Source organism: Pteronotus mesoamericanus, unplaced genomic scaffold (assembly GCF_021234165.1).
Source record: "Pteronotus mesoamericanus isolate MK-2021 breed Mesoamerican mustached bat unplaced genomic scaffold, CSHL_Meso_final contig_173, whole genome shotgun sequence".
NCBI lineage: Eukaryota > Metazoa > Chordata > Mammalia > Chiroptera > Mormoopidae > Pteronotus > Pteronotus mesoamericanus.
In genome coordinates this window covers 17,057,071-17,079,358 of record NW_026555072.1, presented here as the reverse complement: position 1 = coordinate 17,079,358, position 22,288 = coordinate 17,057,071, and the positions used below count along the sequence as shown (strand labels likewise).

Genomic DNA, 22,288 nt, shown 5'->3' with positions numbered 1-22,288 from the left:
CTCTCTCTCTCTCTCTCTCTCTCTCTCTCTCTCTCTCTCATCCTCACTATATGCCCTGCAATTTCCTTTATTACACTTAACACCATTTATTATTATTATATGAGAAGTTTTTCTTTGTATTAATGCCTATTTTCTTAAGAAACTATAACCTTCATGAGGGCAGAGACTGTGTCTGAGTTTTTCCAAGACTGCATCCTTATTATCTAACACTGAGTTGGCAGATGGTAGGTACCAGAAAAATATTAATTGAATTAAAGAGTATTTTTGTGCATTTCAGGAGGATGAGATTCTCATTTTTAGCCTGTGAAGGATCGGGGCTCTAGGTTAAACAGGCTATTCCCAACATTGTGTTCTGAGAGTCATATAATCATTCTAACCTAAATCTGCCTTTCCTAACTCTTATGCATGTGATTCCTGAGAAATTATTTTTTGTTTAAAGACTAGAATTGTAAATGTAGAGGAAATATTGTCAGGTCAATCTAATTTCCTATCAGAGAGGTGGTATTCTATAGTTAGTAGTTCTGACACATTTCTCAGTTATACTGCTGGGTTTGAACCCTGGTTTTCTCACTTACCAGGTATGTGGACTCAGGAAAGCCACCTAAGCTCTTGCTTGCTCATTTTTATCATCTGTAAAATGAAGATAAAAATTGTATCCACCTCACAGGGTGATAGTGAGGCTTAAAAGTATTAGTACGTGTAAAAGTCAGAGAACAGTGAATGGTAGGCAGTAAGTGCTACCTAGGTGCTTGTTGTTAATTTCAGTAATGCATAATACTCATTAAAACAAATTCTTCTCAAATCTATATTGTGCCCCCCAAAATATGGCTCTGTGCTATAAAAAACTGTATTTCTAATATTATAATCATTTTCTCACTTACTATATTTTCTGTCCACATATCATCAATCTTTGGAATACATAGATTAATTGAGGGGAGAATTTATATCATAATGATAATTGTTTTAAGGCCATTATAGAATTTGTAAGAATTAAGAAATATTAAGATAAACTACAGTCATTTAAAATTCACTCTGTGGTATTGACCTTTAAAGATGGCATTTCTGAATTTCATAAGCTAGTTTGCAGTCCCACTTACAGAGTTGGCTTTAACACTCAGCTTTTCATATGGTCTGAAAAGGGGTTATTTCCAGAGGAATGTGCAGGGAAGGAGGAGCAAGGAGACTTTCTGGGGGAAATGTGAGAACAGCAGCTCTTTGAATGCTGTGCGTGACGTAGCATGGGAAATGTGAGCAGCTGCTGGCGGAGTGTTTAAACACGCAGCGGGACAGTGGGAAAAGCAAAGAAGAAAACAAGCAGGGCAAACAAATGCAGAAGAAAGGGTGGGGCGGGGTCAGGCTGCTGGGAAGGGGAGAGGTCACAGAGAGTGAGAGAGAGAGAGAGAGAGAGACACTTAAAGGAACAAAGAATAAAGCAGTGAGAAATCTGAGGGAAGGGTAAATGTCAGTTGAGGAATACGGGAGAAGGAAAAGAAAACATGAGCATTTAAGCAAGAGCAATTAAAATTATGGCGATTTTAAATACTTATAATTATATGCGTATTTCTTTTTTTTTTTTTTAAGATTTTATTTCTTTTTAGAGAGAGGAGGGGAAGGGGAGAGGGAGAGAAACATCAATGTGTGGTTGCCTCTAGCGCTCCTCCTACTGGGGATCTGGCCTGCAACCCAGGCATGTGCGCTGACCGGGAATGGAACCGGTGACCCTATGGTTCACAGGCTGACACCCAACCCGCTGAGCCACACCAGCCAGGGCTATATGCATATTTCTAAAAATGAATTAGAGCGATCAAGAAGCTAAAAGAGATACATCTGTAAATATATAAAATTCCTCTTTAAACATATTTAACAGGAACATATTACATCTTTAAAAAAAAACAATAATAAAACACTTACATGGATTACCATAATAGCTAGTGTCAGAGCCAGCAAAAATAGTTCCTGATTAAAACAAGTCAGAAATCAAGCAGTGTATAAAGATCAAGCAATCAGGCTATTGAACTAATACTTTATAATGGTTTTTGTTCACTTCATAAAATTTCTGAAAAAAATTAATACACCTTTCATTCTCTTCAACTAATATTTCTTTGGCTCTGCCTAGCTTCATTCTCATTTCGTTCGTCATATATTTGTTCTGGTCACACTCCTTGAATCATTAATGCTTTTCCCTATAGTCCGACACATCCTGATACCTTTTTAAGAAGGTGGAGAATGCCCTTGAAAACTAGACTGTTCTTCTTTGGGGTGAGGAGGACAGAGAGATGCTGGAACACTTGGGCCAAGTTACTTTCAAGGTTACTTTGGCAATTTCAGTATAATTCCTTTTTTTTTTCTTTTTTCCCTAATCTTCATCCAAGGATATGTTCATTGATGAGAGGGGGTGTGGGGGGGGGGCGGTGGAGAGAGAAAGAGAGATCAGTTGCCTCCCATAAGTGCCCTGACGGGGGATCAAACCCCCAACCTTTTGGTTTACTGGACAATGCTCTAACCGGGCCAACCGACCAGGGCAGTATCATTCCTTTTAAATAAAGTGCAATTAGCTGCAAGAACACTGAAAACCATACTGACTGAGCAAAACATTGCTAAGCTTGACAGCATATTATGACCTCAGTGTGGTCTAAGGCTGTAAATATCCTGGGCAGTTAGATTTACACATTCCTTCAAATCTTTAAAGAGCCTTGTTCACTTCCTGTTTTGTTTTTTTAAACAGAGCCAAGGTTAAGCATAAATGATTGTTCTCTCCTTACTGAAAAGGTGTTTTCCTAGAACTTAATTGTCCTTTTATCACGGGTCATTTTATTCCTAATATCAACAAATCCTTCTGTGACCTAACCTTTTCTAAAACAAACACATTTTTCTTTCCTCTTTGCTCTTTTCAATTCCCTTACCTTCAGCTTTTTAAAAAGTTCTGCCAGTGGCCACATCAAATTAGATGGTACAGTTAAAATCTTTTTATAAGAGCTGCCTAAGTTTAGAATGTGTTAGAGTAGTTCTTCCTGCATCACTGCGATATTTTTGGATAGTGGCTTCCAATCCTTTCAAGCCCATGGGTCCTGTCTTACCATTCCAAGAATCAGAGGGTCTCTACCCGATAGAAGTACTAACTTAAAAAAGGGACCAGCTGATGAAAATCACCATGAGTTCGGTAACACAACTCTATCGACTTATTTATGGAGAACAGTGGTATATGGACAAGACAGTTTTGGATTCAAGTTAGAGACAAAGCTTGAGGCAAAAACATATTTGTAGAATACACTCTGTACTCAAAGCTGTAAACCTATTTTTGCCCCACCCTGTATAACTGTCTGCATGACTTTGGAAGACTCTTATGAAACCTTTAAAAAACATACATAATTCATGACACTGTTCTTAAACATATTCCAAGAATGTCATATCTGGAAATGTCTTTATATTCAATATTTTTCAAGTGCTGATATTCCATACAGTCCAATAGTCTCTAAAGCATGTACTCTTTATATTAAAGTGTATTTGCAGCCTCTGTCTCTATTTGTGGATTTACTTGTGTTGCAGAGAAACGGTTAGGACATTCCTTAGAGGAAAATCATCCTTACAGCCCTTGTGCTTGGTGAATCAAGACCATGACTGCACCGTTAATGTGTGTGCATTGCTTCAGACTTACAAAGGTTTATCACTAGCTTAATTTTCTTCCCATTTGGTTTTGATACTCATTTCTACCGGATCAAATATTAGCATTGGTGCAGACTTAAGAGCTAATTCATTAAAATTACTTTTGGTTGATTTTAGTACAATTGCTGAGCTCTAGAGACAGCGAAGAGAAACAGAATGCCTTATAGTTTTTTATTTGAAACTACAGGTGTGGTTTTAAGGGGTACACTGAACTGGGTTCATTAATCCATTGGTTTGTAAAAGGAAGATTTCCAAGTTAATATCCCTGAGAATCATTGAAAAAAGAGGGGAAGCATGAAAACAGTGAAGCATTTCATACCTGTGTGGCCCCAAATAGCTTTGAAGTATGATTTTGTTAAGTTCAAACTTCATAAGACTTTAAAAAGGAAGCACAAAGAGCCTGGGTGTTGCAGTCTAGAAGCGCTGATTTAGGTCCCAACTGATACTTACAGTGCTACGTGATTGTCATTGTGTCACTTAATGGTTTTTTTCTAAAGAATTTTTTAAATTTATTTTTTATTTTTAGAGAGAGGGGAAGGGAAGGAGAAAGAGAGAAACATGCATGTGTGGTTGCCCCTCGTGTGCCCCCTCCTGGGGACCTGGCCTGCAACCCAGGCATGTGACTGGACTGGGAATCAAATCAGCGACCCTTGGGTTCACAGGCCGGCACTCAATCCACTGAGCCACACCAGCCAGGGCTCATTTAATGTTTCTAAGTCTCAGTTTTCTTATTTGTTAATGGCAATATGATAATATATCACCATAACACAGAAACATAATGTTATAAAGATTAAATGGGATGACATACATGAAAACTCTTTGCAACTACAAGGAACGATGGTTCCCTATGCCAAAAATACATTGCCAAGTGGTTTAGTAGTAACACCCATACCAATGTGTCCACTGAGAAAATATGATCTGATTTTCACAGAAAGTTTCAAACAGACAAACCAGTGTCTCTATACTATTTGTGGCTTCAAAATAAATACAGAACTCTCCATACACTCCATTTCTAGGTATGGATAAATTGTTACTGGCTCTTATCTGCTGTTGATGTTTACATGTACATGGTTTATCTGTTCCTAACATTTTGACTGGTATCCCATACAGCTTAAAAACAAACAAATGAAAAAAAAAACCAAAACCCAAAACCCAACAGTATGGCTTTCTTTTAAAATAAAAATTAATGGATCATGTAACTAAACTCAGGATATTCTGATAGTAGACACAGCCTGGTAGTATGTAACTCTACTTCTTTTACTACACTACTTTGTCCAAATTTAAGACTCTTTTTCTTAGGTTTATATTGGCTTTTCCTCTACTCTCATTCTTGATTTTCTTTGTTTTAGCAGACAAAGAAGCAAAGGTGAATTTGTACTTATCTTTTATCATGATTTTAGTAACTGACATAGCACTGTAACTAAATTCTTTATTTTTTAGAAATATAATATCACAATGATGGTTGGCTCAAACTTCCCTCCACAGAAGGTGGGTAATGCTTTAGTCTCATACAAATTCTTCTAAATGTGGAATGTCCTCGATGTGAGTTGCTCCTCCAATAATGGGCATAAAGTTGTCTGATGTGAACTTCACTTCTTGCTTTGCTCACTTTCTGAACAAGGACTCACATTTATAATACAGCCAAGTGGTTAGAATTATGGTCAAAAAAAGGGAAAAGAATAGAATCAACTTGACTCACTTATGTGCAAAGCAAAACCTTCAATTTATCAGCTTCCTGCTAAAAACACTTTTAAAGCATATCCTTAAGGTCATGTTCAAAAATAGCAACAAGTGAAATTTGCCACAATAAGCGCATATACCACAAACTAACCAAACTGTTTAACGTAAAAAGACTGTGTGTGTGGGTTTGAGGATGGCGGGGGGTCGGGGGGGGGAGTGAGAATTATAGAATGAGGAACATAATTCCGACAAGCCCCATTTGTATTATGAATAGAGGGAGCAACTTCACTGATTCTAAACTAGATTTTGTCATATGGTCCCCCATCCCCGCCCTGATATCTAGATACAGAATCACAGGACTGAACTAGATGTGACCTTAAGCAAAATGGACAGTCTCATTTTATAAATGAAGGAATTGAAGCTGAGAGAGGTTAAATGGCTTTCCCAAGATAACATGGTCAAATAATAGGCAAGTTTCAATTTGAAGTTAGGCTTTCTAATACTCACTCCAGTGCTCTTTTTACTGTATCACACTGTCTCCTTTCATGTACTTCCTTATATCTATGTCCAAGTCCTTCTTTATTTTGAAGAATGGTAGAAAATTAAGCTATTCACATTTCCTTCTACTTTATATCTAAATAGTGCAAGTTATAACGGATCCCCTAGCATTAGATTTTTAAAACTTTTCCTATCAGTCATAATCTTTTGACCTCATTGGTAAATTTAGATGCTGGTGTTATGAATCTTGTAGTACATTCTGAAAGCAAATGTGGAATTCGGCTCTCTAAAAGAAGTTTTACGATATAGTTCAAGAGTGCTTGAATGGAACAAATGTAGCCATTGTTTTTCCTTGGACATTTATTCCTTTCCTTATTTATGCTTCAAATGAAAAACATACTAAGGATGAAACGGATAAGCTTTTCATAGTACTTAACCACCATGGAGCAAACAGACGTAGGAATGCATTGTTTCACTATACTGCTTTATCAATGCCACTTGTAACATTCTATCATACAGATATTTCAAGATTATCGATCACAACAAGAAGAATGAAATTATGTGAAATCTCAAGAGGTCTTGAATGTGGAACTCGGTTTTATTAAAGATCTAGCAATTCTTTAACAGGACCTTCAATCACACCCATAAGTGGACTGCCATTTGGAAAAGTAATCGGATTTATCAGGTTTTTTTTCTTATTAAAACACTGACAGAAAAGATTTTTAAACACAGTTGCCTCTCTATCCCCAGTAGCATACACGCTGCATCCTATGAAACTAGAAAAGGGAGAGAAACCAATTCTCTAATTCTGTGGTTGTCAGTTTTAGGGTTTTAGGGTATAATGCAGTGTTCTTCCCATGGGGAACATAGGGACATACCTCCTCTGCCATTACGTTTTCTGAGCTCTTACTATGAGCCACATGCTATACCAACAACTCTCCATGAATTGCTTCATTTAACTTTAGAGCAAGCATGTTAGAGATGAGAAAAGTAGCAATCAGAGAGGTCTAATGTCTTCGAGATCACTCAGTAAGACCGATAACAAAACCTGTGTCCTATAATCGTAATAACTATAACTGCGAGAGCCCCAAGAGTTGGAATTCATGGAGTGTTGCTGCAGCACTAGTCCTGTTCCAAGCACTTTCCATGTGCTTTGACTTGTCCTAATAATAAACCAGTATTTTAGAAACATTTCATATCCCCATGAGAGTGTGAGGCATAGCGAGTTTAGGTAGCCTTGATCACCCTTATATTCCTTGCATTTATTATGGAAACCTGGGAAAATCTCCACGTGTAGGTTTGTGGTAGAATGTTCTTTCTGTAAAAGATTTTGGAATGTCTCACCTTTGACTTTTATTTGAATTAGGATTCCAAAGGAAAGCTGTTTGAAGAACCCAAGCAGCAGTGGTACAAAGTAATTGCATGCCAGTAATTTAGTTTTGTTTTAAAAATCATGATTAAGTACTATCTCCCATGTTTATTGAAAGATATAGTAAAGCCTAACTTGAAGCCACTTATAAAAGTTAATTTTAACAGGATTGCAAACATTTACATAGGGGCTTATCAACTAATATAAAATATTCTACACTCACAAAAGTCACTCACTATTGTGACCATCACGTCCCCAAATTACTTTTTTATTGCTCGCGAACAAGCTTTATCTGTATATTTTCTTACTGTAACAGGGAACTGCCATGCTCGCAGTGCGCCTACCTGCAGAAGCCTCCATCTGGTGTTCAGGTCTTCCAGAGTGCTGAGGTTATATGGCGACAGCTGAAGGCCCAGTGTGGTGAGCTGCCGTGCAAGATCATTGACGTGGCTCACGTTCTCTTTAAGAGGCGCGATTTCTCCTCGAAGTGCCTGTGTGAAACAGCCAAGGGCAAGTTGGAAGATGAGGATATTTAAATGAAAGGAACAGATACGTGGGAGCTACAAGATGTCTTACTCCGTTTGGGCTGCCGGGTCAGTGATGTTTGCTCCATCATAGCGGGAGTGCGACAATGAACATTTCTTAATGGATGAATAATGATATTTATTGAGTACTTCTTAGGTGCCTAGTCCTGTGATGAGCTCTGTCCATGCATAATTTGATTCTAGTCCTACACAATACCCCTATGAGGTTCATAGTTGGAGAATTCTCATTTTACTCATGAGAGAACAAACTTGCAGAAGTTAAACATCACCTAAAACCTCGCGGGTCAAAATTGAGGAACCTGGGACATACCCAGGTTTGCCTGTCTCCAGACTGCCGATTCTTAACTATTGTATTATATACCTCCCCAAAGAAATTCAGGATTGGCAAAGTAACAGGAAAAAATATAGTGCTGCTAGATTATAAATTCTACTCATCTCACAACCAGAAATGGATCGTTTTTTTTTTTACAATAAAAAGATATGCTCAGTCATAAAATATTACATTCATACTTTGCACCAACTACATAATAAATAGATTCACTTAGAGATTAGGGTATTTTGTCAAGTTCTAAGGATGACTTCCTGGTCTCCTGGTATTTCAGTCCTCATAGCAATGACTGAAGATGCTCCCATGGGGCTTGTCAGCTGTCTCGAAGGCACTAGATTGGGATTTTCTGATGCAATACATCATGGCAATCTGTTGAGCAGAAGAACCCTATGCAGATATGGGGAGGATATTACCATGCATCATAGCTACCCTATTGAGATGACATTTATGGATCTTTAACATGATGCATGATGTCCAAATGTTCCAATGAGCAATTTCTAAGGGACAAATTCCCTCACTTAGGAGAACAATTTGTGTAATGTAATGTCTGTGCACAAGGACAGCATCATTGACTTGGCTATAGTGCTGTTTTGACTTGCTTGATCTGGGCAGGTGTTATTTCTCTGGTTCACTGTGTTGATAAAAAACAGTTTACACTGACCTCATCTATAACTCCGGTTCCCTCCCACTCCAAATGGAAGGAACCGGCATGTACATTCTAAATGAGACTGTCTAATCCCCTCAAATCATTCTGAATATCTCACCACTAAAATGTGGTATTGTATGGAGTGTAAGACCCTTTATATAGTTCTTAAATAACACTAGACACTGTGATAATCACTCTGTTGAATCGACAGGGCTTTGGTTTTTTTTTTTAAGTAGTCATTAAAATATTAAAGAGTCATGGGGTTTATTTTGGGAGTGATGAAAAAATATTGTGGAATAATCAGTGGTGAGGATGGCACAACCTTGTGAATATGCTGAATCATACACTTTCAAAGGGTCAATTTCATGGTATGTGAATTGTATGTCTATAAAACGTGAAACAAAGAAAAACAAAAGACATCCTTCTGACTGAACACACACACATACAAAAAATCATATCCGATGTATTCATCTTTATTCAACTTCATATCAGTGGAATGTCATAGGAATCAGTCTGAAACTAAAAGTTTTTACAGGGCTTGATAGTAGATTTTATTATTTCATTTCCTTATAAGTAAATGATGCATAATCACTTTGCTTTACATAATAGAAAAGTTGGAAAACATTTCTTAAATGACACTGGGGAAACCTAGACAAGGATAATGATTACAAAATGGATAATTCCCACTCTCTTCTGAATAATAACATCTGTTTCTAGTAACCACAGATAAATATCTAATGAGTGGGAATTGTAAATGGGAAGCCATTGCAGAGATTGCAGGATAGTGAGGCAGAATCTGACAATGCTGCAGATTAACCCTCTATGTTAATCATCTGTCTTCACTAGCATGGTGCTCAGCCACTAAGTTGAGTATCCATCTCATTTAAATCATATCTAGATTTCAGCTCTCTTTGGATTACAAAATCTACATGTTCAAATGTCTCCTGTTAGAATATTTTGATTTTCACTTTCTCCCCCAAAGTTCTGGACACTGATTTTTGTTTTGTTTTATTTTATTTTATATTTTATTTTATGGACGCAGATTTTTATTCTGTATCAATGGTTTGGAGGACAAAGGGGGTTAAAAACCAAGTTCCAGCACTCATAATTAATCACGACACTCATTCCTCCTTCCCCTCTCCTCTCTTCCTCCTCTTTTTCCTCCTCCTTCCTCCTCCTCCTCCAACTTCTCCTTCTTCTTCCTTCTCTCTCTTTCTCTCTCCACTGTCATGGGATCTTGTGGCTTCTTTTTTGCCCTCATATCTGGCAATTATAATAGAAGTTCTCTTAACTCATCTCCACTTAAGACTCACCAGATTAGCCCAAGTCTTCATTCCCCTCTGAAACACACTGCCTGGGGCCTCTAACAACCTCTAAATAAAATGTTAGAAGTATCTGTCAGTACTCATGGTCTTCAGCTCTCATTAGTTGAGTTGTCAGTTGTGTGTATGTTACAATTGTCAGTTGTGCTCTCTAACCCATTTTTGCCAGTTACATAGCATTGCAATTACATAATTTAATTAAAGATTTCCCTAACTAAAGAAATATAAGTCTAAAAAAATAAGCTATTTTTTCTGAGTATTTATTAATTGAGATGGATACTCATCTTCAAAAGAAAGAGAAAGATTGTTGAATCAGATATGGATAAGACTGTAAAAGATTGGAAAAATAATCCAAACAATTTAGAAGGATTCTGTATTCAGAATGATTCTCATCTTGCCTGATGGACTCTGTCTACATTAAAGACACTAGAAATCAAAAAGTTTGCATTGTCAGTGTGATATATGGAGAACTCTAATCAGTGAATCTACACTCAAAGGAAAAAACCCTTCACACAACATTAAAATATTGATGACTGTTTTAAGACGGAATAAAATGTTTAAGATGTAGTTTTTATGATTCCCTGATTTAATGGTCTTTCTCAATTAATGGTTGGACTCTAGGTCCTAATTGAACTGGAAGAGTGAGCATCTATTAGAAACTTTTACTACTACTATTTTACTACCATTGCCACTGCTACTAGTATTATCATCAATTAAGGATAAAATGAGCCATATGTCTAGTGTAATTTGAATGCCTACATTTCTGTTAAAATAAATGAAGCTTTGGGGGAAGGTTAGTTGCTAAAGAGGTAACTTGGTATGAAGGTTCCATTTGAGCAGATATTGTGAAGGGCCTGAGCAGACTGAAGAACTTTAACCAGCAAAAAGTCATCGTAAAGGCACTAAGCACATGAGGATAGAGGAAAGGAGATAACTGATGGTAGGAAAAAGAAAAGAGAAGAAGGAGGCAGGAGAGCGTTCAAGCTAGTTGTCATTTTGGCATTTGACTGAGGTTCTGGTGGCAACTCCATAGCACGTGGGGTTGACTCACTGCTGTGGGTTGTCAGTGCTCGGAAGTGTACATAACAAGAAGTATAGCCCCCTCAACACCGAATTTCAGGACGTACTATTATGTAAAGAATGAATACAGGTATGATTTCAGTCGGTGTAACATTGTGCCTGGATATATTTCAAATATTAGAGCTTTTAATATTGCACATATAAATTTATCTTTAAATTATTAAACATGAAACGTAAAATATCAAAAAGAATAGTTAACTCTGAACAAGGTGATGGGCTGTTTAAGTACTGCCAGCATTTCAGTAGATTTTATTCCAGTTTGAAAGCAGCGAGAAAACATCGAAGGGAGCCATTATACTGTGGGTTTTCTTTGAATCACTTAAACATCTGGAATATGTTCTCCATGAAAGAGCAAACCAAGTCTAATTTTATTATGACTAGTTTCATGCAGGCAGAATTTTCACTTCATTAAATGTTCTCTGATTATAGATATAAAAGTACTGATTTAGAATGATATATTAGTCTGATATGTCAAGTTTTTTCTTCTTTTTATGAAATTAAATTGCTCCTCAGATTTTTGCTTATCCTTGTGTAGTTAAAGATTTGTTCAAATACAGATTTAGAATTTTTGTCATCATTCACTTTGCAGCAACAGAAAGGAATGGTCTATTAACAAGTGAACATTATTTTTAAGGGAGTGGTTTTGACGAGATAGGCAAGGGACAATTCCACAAGGCACAGAAGAAGGTCAATTTGGAGGACTGGAGAGAGTAAGTTAATTAACTTCTACTTTGAGGGCCTCCAATTCCTCTGTGAAGCATGAAGTGAAGGGATCAAAATTCTGCCACACTGAAGCTGCTTTTTGGGATATTGATTTAAGCTGTTTATTAAGAAACGAGAGACTGATTTCCAGTCAAGATGGCAGTGTAGGCAGACATGGCTCGCCTCTTGGTACATCCACATCAAAACTGCAAATAAAATATAGTACAACCATCACTCAGAACCATCAGAAATTGTGTTGAATGGAAGTCTGACAACTATGAAATCAAGTTGAATAGAAGTCAGACGACTATGGAATTAAAGAAACCACATCCATCTAGATTGGTAGAAGGGGTGCAGATGCAGAACAGGCTGGTCCCACACCCACGTGTGGTAGATAAAAATTCAAGAGGGATATCTTAGGAGTGAGGAGTCCCAGTCCCATACCAGGACCCCTAGCCCAGGGTTCCAGTGCCAGGAAGATAAGTCCCCATAACTTCGGGCTACAAAAACCAGCAGGGACCGAGTCCGTGGAAGAAACTTCTGAAGTCCGATGTAGTTCCTTTTAAAGAACCCACACAGGGACTCACCTACTGAGACTCATTCACTCCCTCTGAGCTTCAGCTCTGGGGCAGCAGCTTGCAAGGCACCAGTGGCATACTGGGAGGAACTGAAGTGTCTGGCGTCAACATGAGAGCCGGGGGACAGTTTTCTCCCAGACAGAAAGGTGAGCAGAGGCCATTGTCCCTTTTCTGAACCCTCCCCACACAGAGCCACAGAGCTGGCTGGCAGGTACCGTATCTGAGACTCCATTAACCTGGCTCACAATGTATGCCCCATGCTGGAGATCCCTTGAAGCTCTGTCCACGCAAATTACAGGCCCACCGAAGCTGTTAACAGAGACTTTTCCATATGAATGGCTGGTCTTGGCTCATGCTTCACAACTTCCTAAATCCTATCAAACAAGCAATAGCTGGCTTCAGTATGCCCCTGCCCCCATACCTCTTGCTAAGGGGCCCCAGGCCCAGTACTGAGCAGCACCCAGCCTAGACTCACAGCTTGGCTTTGCCTAGGAATCTCCAAGCCCAGCACAAGTAGCAGCCATCTCAGATTGCTTTATAGCTCAGTCATGGTGGCCCTGGTCAAAACACAGGTTGGGGCCGGCCTCGGCCTGCACCACCCAGGAAACCCCAGAGCCTGCACATCCAGTGAACAGCTACAGACCACATCAGAGCACCACTATCCTGCCCCTGCACAGCTGATCCTCCATGGAGGGTGGAGATTGGTGGTCAGTGGTCACAGCCAGTCCTTGCAGCTGACTGGCCTGGGTAAATTCTTCCCACTGACCTGCCACAGCAATCATAGCTCCAATACAAGAGGAAGGTATATTCAACCCACATGAGGGGTGCACCTCTAGTACCCAGCTTGGGTGACAGGGGAGGCTGTGTCACTGTACCCTATAGGACACCTACCACATTAGGCCATGCTATCAAGACAGGGAGTCATAGCAGCTCTGCCTAATACATAGAAATAAACACAGGGAGGCTCCCAAAATGAGGAGACAAAGAAACATGGCCCAAATGAAAGAACAGATCAAAACTCTAGGAAAAGAGCTAAATGAAATGGAGATAAGCAGTCTATCAGACACAGAGTTCAAAACATAGGTTATAAGGATGTTCAAGGAACTCAGTGAGGACCTCAACAGCATAAAAAGACCCAGTCAGAAATGAAGGATACACTAATCGAAATAAAGAACAATTTACAGGAAGGCAACAGTAGAGTGGATGGAGCCGAGAATCAATTTGGAACATAAGGAAGCAAAAAACAATAAGCAATCAGAACAACAACAAGAAAAAAGGATCCAAAAAATGAGGATAGTGTAAGCAGCCTCTGGGGCAACTTCAAGTGTTCCAACATTTGCATCATAGGGGTGCCAGAAGGAGAAGAGAAAGATCAAGAAATTGGAAATCTATTTGGAAAAGTAATGAAAGAAACCTTCCCTAATTTGGTGAAGGAAATAGACATGCAAGTTGAGGAAGCACAGAGAGTCCCAAACAAGATGGATGCAAAGAGACCTACTCCAAGACATACTATAATTAAAATGCCAAAAGTTAAAGATAAAGAGAGAATCTTAAAAGCATCAAGAGAAAAGAAGTTACCTACAGAGGAGTTCCCTAAGACCATCAGCTGATTTCTCAAAAGAAAGTTTGCAGGTTAGAATGGATTGGCGAGAAATATTCAGTCATGAAAAGCAGGGCCCTACAGTCAAGATTGCTCTATCCAGCAAAGCTATCATTTAGAATCCAAGGGCAGATAAAGAGCTTCCCAGACAAGAAAAACTAAAGGAGTTCATCATCTCCAAACCATTATTATATGAAATGTTAAAGAGACTTAAGAAAAAGAAGATCAAAACTATGACCAACAAAATGGCAAAAAATAAATATCTTTCAACAACTGAATCTAAAAAACAAACTGAGCAAACAAGAAGAACAGAGACAGAATCATGGATATGGAGAGTGTTTTGATGGTTGCCAGATGGCAGAGGGGTGTGGGAGAATGGGTGAAGAGGTGAGGGGATTAAGGAGTACAAATAGGTAGTTACAGAACATCCATGGGGATATAAAATACAGTCCAGGAAGTGGAGTAGCCAAAGAACTTATATACATGACCCATGGACGTGAACAATGTTGGGGTGATTGCCTGAGGGAGTGGGGGGTGCTGGGTGGAGGGGGGCAAAGGGGGAAAAATCAGGATCACTGTTATAGCATAATCAATAAAACACAATAAAAAGAGAAACAAGAGACTCAGGAAGAACTTTTGATCTTCCCCCCTTCTTGCCCAAGAGATTGAGACAGAGAAACCTGCTTTAGGGAGGAGAATGTAGGATGCTACCTTAGCCTAATTTGAATTAAGTATGGTAAACAAGAGCCCTGCAGGCTGGGGCTTGTTAGCTACCCCCCCCACTACCCCCCCCCCCACTATCCGCCCCCATGTCCCATTGTTTTTGAGTTTCCCAGAAGGATTTCCCCCATAGGCGTGTTCCCCTCTTCCTCCATTAGCAGTAAATTGCCCATTCTCACTTCTGAAATCTTAGACCCCCACCCCTCCCCCTCCCTGGCTTTTCTCCTTTGTCCATAATGACGGAGGCACCCAGCTTTGCCTCAGTGTGTTCAGAATTTTCATGCTTCTGTGAATTCCTTGTGTGCACACATTTAATTTTGATTTTGTCTAGTTCCTCTGTCTCTGTTAATTTGATAGTTAGCCCAGTTAGAAGAACTTAGAAGGAGAGAGAAAAAAGTATTAATTTTTTTAGTCTCTGCAGAAGCAACCAACTTGGCATAGAATTGGTGTGCAACCTATATCCACTGAATGTAAACAGGATTTAAGGGTATTTGGGCACATTGGAATTAGTTGTAACAGAGACTGTGAGACGGAGTTGGCCTAAGAAACTCCTGAGGTTGCCAGTCGGAGTTGAGGGCCCATTTGAGGCTGATGACTCCCATATTTTCGCAGAACAGATCTGCCCAGTTTTCTCTTTCTCCAACAGTGTCCCGTGCGAGTCTGGAGAAAACAGCTGGCCCAGGGGTTGTGGCACAAGCACGTAGGAACAAGGAATTTTAACTTTGAGCTGGAAAGGGACAGAAAAACAGACTGTGGAGTCTAAACTGGATTAGGAAGAAAGAGAGTGAAGCAAGGCATGGCTTGGAGATGGAGAGAAAGGGAGAAGGTTCAGTGGTGAACATGCAAGACAACCCGGGACAGGCCACAGCAGGAGCCCACGCCCACGACAAGGAGAGGAGGTCCTGGGAGGCTTGAATGAGCTCTGCCATTTTTCAGTTTATTTATAAACTGTGATAGATCTCTCTCTCTCTCTCTCTCTCTCTCTCTCTCTCTTTCTCTCTCCCTCTCTCTCACTGTCTCTCTCTCTCTCTCTCTCTCTCTCACACACACACACACACACAGTGCTTTATTTATATATAATGGTGCTACTGAAAGTCTGACCAACTTCCCTTCTTAGCAATAGCAAATAGTCTTCCTGAAGCCTCAACCGACTAATGCATCAAGGTCCTATCTAACCTACTAGGAATTCAAAATTAGGATCTGATGAGGAAATGTCATTCCAGGGCTACAGGCATTGTGCAGAGAAATTTACATTATGCATACTCCTCGAGAGATGAACGAGTCAATAACTGCGTTTCTCTCTGCACGATGCAGCTTGATGGAATGAATGTTTGTGAACCAAAGTCACTGAAAAGGAGCCTCAAAAGAGGAGATGCTGGGAAAAAGTCCCGACATTCTTCATGCTGCAGTAGGGAGAAGAAGATGGGGAGGAAATAAATAGCAGTCAAGTCCACAAATACAGGTATTAGTGCTGGTACTGGGGCTCCTACACGTGGCTCAGGGAAGGCATCACAGGGCCCAGGTATGCGGGGTTTGGGGGCAGGTACAGCCCAGGTGTGGTCTGCAGCTTCTGCATTTCCGGATGGGTATATCATCCCAATGACAGTGAGTGCCGGCTCCTGGAGCTAAGATGGTCAAGACCTCATTCTGCCTTGCCCAGAGGATCAGAGCAGAGGCTCCTGCTGGGGCCTCTAAAATACCTGCGGCGGGGAGAGGATGAGCTGCTCAAATGTGGGTGGACCAATAATGAAGAAACACAAGATAAGACACAGGCAAGCTTTTCCTGAAATGCGTCATGCCAGGACCCTTCCACCCGTTGTCTGTAACTCTTGGCTCTTTATTCTGGTTGTTTCCCCACCTGGTGTGGTGCCCAGGACAAAGGTTCGGCTTTTGTCTCTCAGAGCTACTGCCTTAGGCTGGTTTCTGAGAAGCAGCTGGAGTGCTCTTAGGAGAAGGGGAGGGGCGAGAGAAGAGGGAGGATAGGGGAAGAAAGCTAAGGATGTGGTCCCGGCTGGAGACCAGCGACAGCCTGGTCCCATAGGGAGCTCTGGAGCACAAATTGTACCCTGGTTGGCCCCGTCTTGAGACAAGGGGATTATCTGTTTCTACCCCAATGTCATTAAGTTATTGGCCACTAGCTGCCCCCTGGCAACATGAACAACACGAATAAGAAAGAAAGGAGCTGCACACTATTAGTGTGGTAAAGCTGTAATTCAGCTTTTATTTTAAGAACGTTGGGGCTGTAAGTTTCAGAGTGAAGCCATGATCTAAAAGAGGAAGAATTATGATGAATGCAAGTAGAAAATGACTTTAAAAACTTATGCTTTTGTGTTTGGGTGTGCATTCTTTTTCAATAATACGAACAGAAACGAGATCCTTTTTTCACGAGAACACGAGCATTCTTGAAGGAAAACACACAGCAGTTAATTGCTATTCTTTGAGTGCCGCAAACTTGGAACTGCGGTTACTCTGAGGGGAAACCTTCGTTAAAATATAATTACTGATAATTGCTTGGGAAAGAAAAGCACCAAATTTCCTCATGCCTTCAAAGTTCACATTGCTTTTCTGCAATCTTTTTTTTTAAAATTTAACTTACCCTAAGTCATCCCGATTGTGCCACATCTAGATTATTAGTTCTGTGTCTGCTTCGTTATGTATGTCCTTATTCAGTTAGCTTGTCAAAAGTGACCATGCCCAAATATGAAAATGTACAAAAATTGCCCTGAAATCTGAACGTAAGGAAGACAATGGAAAGAAACAGCATAATATTTTGCCTTCAGGCTACCACAATAAAACCTGATGCTGGAATAGAATGTGGTCGCATCTCTATTTAAAAAGAGTACATGTTTCAATGACATAATTTATTGTCGAGAATGTCTCCTCAAGAGACAAAAAGTGCTACTAAAGGCAGAGGGATGTACTCATTCAACCTGCAAACTACACCCTGTGTCTTAGCTTCACATAATAGCTGCTCTGTATTTGGCAGAATCAAGGACTCGATCTTATGGAAAGAGGGTATATCTCAGTTTTGCTGAGAATCTCTGGGATAGCCCCATAATGTTAGTAATGAGATAAGCCCCTTGCAAGGAAGCTATTTGTCCAGAGCTTGAACAAAGGGTAGGAGGTAGGAAAGCTTAATGTGTTTGGGAAAAAGCAAACAGTCTTTAACAAGTTGAAGCATAAAAGACCAGGCAGTTGTGGAAGCCAAATTGTAAGCCTTTTTTTGGAGCAAGATTGTGGTGGCTTTGCATGAGCTGGCTTATACACTACAGATAATGAAAGTTCTGCAGGGTTATGGCATATTCTCTCAGAAACTCTTTTAGTTAGATTTAATTACTACTCACTTGAAAACACTAATTTCATATCAATTATGTACTATGCATATATGTAATATGCACACATCTATTATGCTCTGGGAAAATGGAACTTTGAACAGGCTTAGAGTCACTGGCAGGCATGAACAATTTAGTGGATTATTAAAAAAAAAAACCCAATGCAATCTTGCTACGAGAGGCTGTGTCATGGGGTTTGGGAAGTGAAAAGAGGGGTGCTGAGGCTGGTCACGAGAGCCCCCCTGAGGAGCTAAGGGGAATGAAGCTCTCCACAGAGGGCAATGACAGAAAAAGCGTGTTCATCTGGGATAGCTCATGGAGATCAGTGTAGGCTGGTGGTCATTTCACAAAGAAGTGACAATGAGTATTTGTAGACCTGGGCAAGAAGTAAGACTGCCCAGAAACAGGGTGGTAGCAAATGGCAGAAATTAGCTGTAAAATAATTTTTATAGGTCTTATGCATGTGAAAGAGAGCATTTTGTCCTCTGCTTTTAGGCATGCTTATTTATTCTCTCTCACACACACACACACACACACACACACACACACACACACACACACACACAACAAAACTCTTATTGAGCAACTATTATATGCTAGGAAGGTTCCAGGCACTAGGGACATAACAGTGCACTAAACAGACCAAGTTCTTGCATTCATGCAGCTTAACTCTAAGGGATATAATTTCATTTAAATGATGATTGTTATTACATAGGCTTATCAAGGCTTACAAATTCCATTGCTATAAAATGCAACATTTTGACCAAGAAAATGCAGGATAAAGTATGGTATTGCATACAGTAGTTACCAACGGATTCTTTTTTCCATTAAAACAAATTAAGCTACCTTTGCATGTATAAATCACGATTAATAGAGGACCCTGGAGTTGCAATATGCTAGATTAGTTTGCTTTACACTGGGCACATTTATTTAATTTTAGTTCTATGGGGAAGGCACTCACTATTAAAACAAAATGGATTCTTGCTAACTTGATTTTCCATTCAATATGTTGTTATCAATTTAGACATACTAAAGCAAAAGTGAATCAGAGATGAATATAAATTTTCTAAGAGCTGAGATAAAAATAATTACATGGAAAGGGCTGAAAAGGATTGTGGAATGTCCTTCAACATCCACTTTTACTTTCAGATTATTGTAGCTCTTGAATTTAATAAATGTTTCTATTTAGTTTTTCCAAAAATGCCTTTCTATCTTACAAATGGAACAACAGAAGAACGAGATACTCATCTACTTAAAGTTAAATGAAATTAGCATAAACTGGATTTTCTTCATTAAAATCTATGCAACAGCATGTTTAGGACTTAGATTGATAATGTAAAGATAATGGTTCATCTTCATTTCATCATATTCCTAGCCTGAAAACAAAGTCTTATGTACTACTTCCAACCAATGTTGTCCTCGGGATATGTAAGTGGTTATTATTTTTACCTCGAAGTATATATGTCTGAGAGATATCTAGCTTCTTAAGTGGAGTCAAGAGTTTACTCAGGTTTTCATTTTTGTCCTCATATATTGAGGACTTTCACTTTAAAGTATTTCTCAAATCCTTCTGATCACATCTTAAGGTAAAACCTAAATTCACATCCTATTATGTTCTGTTATGACAATGCAAATGATGAATAAATTACTACTTACACAAGTGTGCCCATGTATCAATCTGTCTAATCAATGTACTCAAATATTATTTCAAAAGAACTCAAAGTCATTGGCCAAATCTACCCTTTAAAAAAGTGATGAGTATTCAGCTAACAAAGATATCATACTTTAATAGGAATAGATTTCTTTCGTTTTCAAGAAGGGAGAACGAGAGTTAGTCTCAAAAATCTGCGGGAGTGATTCCGTATTGATTACCTGAAGAACAATACTATTTCAATCAAAGAAGGGGCTTAACACCTTTAAAAAATAGTTTTTTCACTACAAATTCAAGATATTTTTTTTGAAAGTCAAAGTGAGTCAGAGTTCACCAAGACCCATCCTGCATGTGACATTCAGTCCCAAACCTCCGGCTGTTTTAACACGGAGACAACCTGGAAAACGTCTTCCTTCAACCTTTACAACAAAATGTCAGGGTGGTTCCGATGGTAATATTTTATTCATTGCTGTAGGCCAAAGGATCAATAGAACTCATGCTCATTTATTTAGCTTATTTTTCTTTTAATCTTATACTTTCTCGGATGCACAAAAGTCACAATATTGGATAACCCTTGGGATGGTTCTAGTAGGGGGTTTGTGTAGGTTGAAAACAATGAGCCATTCTCTGTCCCTGCTAGAAATATGTGGAGACCAACAGCCAACTGACACGTAGTGGGTGAAGTAAGTGAACTGTTGGGTGTGGGCCTGTTTGTCCTTGGGACAGACAAGAGCCTTGATCCACAAGGCAATTGAATGGGTGTCATGTAATGTGACTTAACAGGGTTTAGGTTCACAGCAATTGTACAGATTCCAAATTGGGTTAAAATGTTTTAAAGTAGGAAAATAAGTAGATAAAATGAAACTTGGTGGTGGTTTGTCACTGGTTCTAAAAAACCCCCGACAAAACCCAATATATTGCTTACTTTCCTCATTCACATTAGTTTCTATTTAGCTACTACTGTACTTTGGCATATATTGCTGATAAATTGACTTTATTCTCTTTGCTAACTTGCCATGTGAAGATCAATGATAGGATTTAAATATTTGATAGGGAAAGTTCTGAATGAGCCCACTGAGTCTGTAATAATGTGGAAGCGCAGGGAACACACCTTCTAAAAACAAGTGTGTTTTGAAGCAGGACTGCCAGGCTCTTAACTATCTGAAGAAAAAAAGTTCATCATAAAAATCAATTCTTTAAAAGGAAATAGAAATTTATCTCAGTGTTAGATTCTCCAGCCTCATTCTGGTTAAGAAAGTTTAACATTTCAGGGCTGAACACAGTGTGGAAACTTAATAAGTATTGAGGTTTACAAACAAAAACATAACAATGATATGTGGACCAATTTTCAGAAACATTGAAAAGCAATGTACCCTTACTCTCCCTAATCCAGTAAACTCAATTATTTAGTGTATACTTGATTTGAGTAGGTTTATACATAGCTATTTCAATTTTACATTGAACATTAATTCAATTACTTTTAAGGTAAAATTTCCTTTATTTCCATCTCCTGCCCCCACCTCCAGTATTTCAGAAACAGGGGGAAAGTTTCTTTTGAATGTTTCTTGTTTAACATTAAAGTATATTTTAAGACATTTGTTTCTGTTATATTTAATCCCATAATTCTCATTACATATACCACTCACCTTATACCACAACTACGAACTTTTCCGCTGGCATTGAAACTTAGTGATTTTGCCCAATATTTGGGGAACCCTCCTCTCTTTCCCCAATTAATGCAGTTAAAACTATTCGCTACTTCCTCCTACTTGCTCTTTCAGTTTTACCCCACACCCCTCTCCACTTCTACACACAAGCATATGCCCTTCACCCGGAACACAGATCCACAATGGGTCAACAAGATAGGTTATAAAATGTAGGAACTCCTAGATAAGCTATCCGCTATTCCTAACTAGTAAGCAGTTTTAATTTTAAGACGTTGATCAGTCTCAAGTATTTTGAATGTCCTGGTTTCAGAAACTCTTCAAGGCACTTGCTTATAATCAGTCTGTTAAGCAGGAAATTATGAGGAGAATTTGTAAATTTAATTGCTGTTATTGGTAAACACGATAACATTCAAACAACACAAAAATTATGTGACTAAATATCTTAATTTGAAGTATTAATAGTGGGAAGGCAAGTTTAGCTCGAAGTCATCTGTAGGAACCAACAAATGGTACCATTAAAATCTCAATAGGAGAGTTGGAATAAGTAACAGAATGTCTTCCACAAGAGAGATTCTGCAAGAGTAGGCCAATATTTATGCCAAAATTTCGGAGCAAAAATACATGATCAATTCAGACACTTACAGATCATGTACCTATAAAACCCAAATTGCTTATAAAGCCATTTTCTTACTAATAATCATCGCTTTCTTAGACCTTTTCATGAACTGTTCTCTTTTATTACCAATTCCAATAAGTACCTAGGAGGTGGGGTCAGGGGAGGGTGCATGTTCCATAAAGAAGCACAATTTTCCTGATTTGTAAAGAATTACTGCATGTACAAGAACAAAACAGCACTGAAGGAGCCATGCTGAGATGTGGAGACTGAGCGGATTACCAGTTTTGCTCT

At 39.0% G+C, this 22,288-nt stretch overlaps 1 protein-coding gene across 5 annotated transcripts in view; it reads right to left on the bottom strand.

Annotated features, from left to right (window-relative positions):
• The window catches only part of DMD (dystrophin), a 1,878,371-nt gene that overhangs the window by 297,363 nt on the left and 1,558,720 nt on the right, over positions 1-22,288 (bottom strand). For all 5 annotated transcript variants that reach the window (XM_054566574.1, XM_054566573.1, XM_054566575.1 and 2 more), the window contains one exon: positions 7,555-7,701. In XM_054566574.1, coding sequence (XP_054422549.1) covers positions 7,555-7,701 — 147 coding nt within the window. The remainder of the gene's footprint in view (positions 1-7,554; positions 7,702-22,288) is intronic.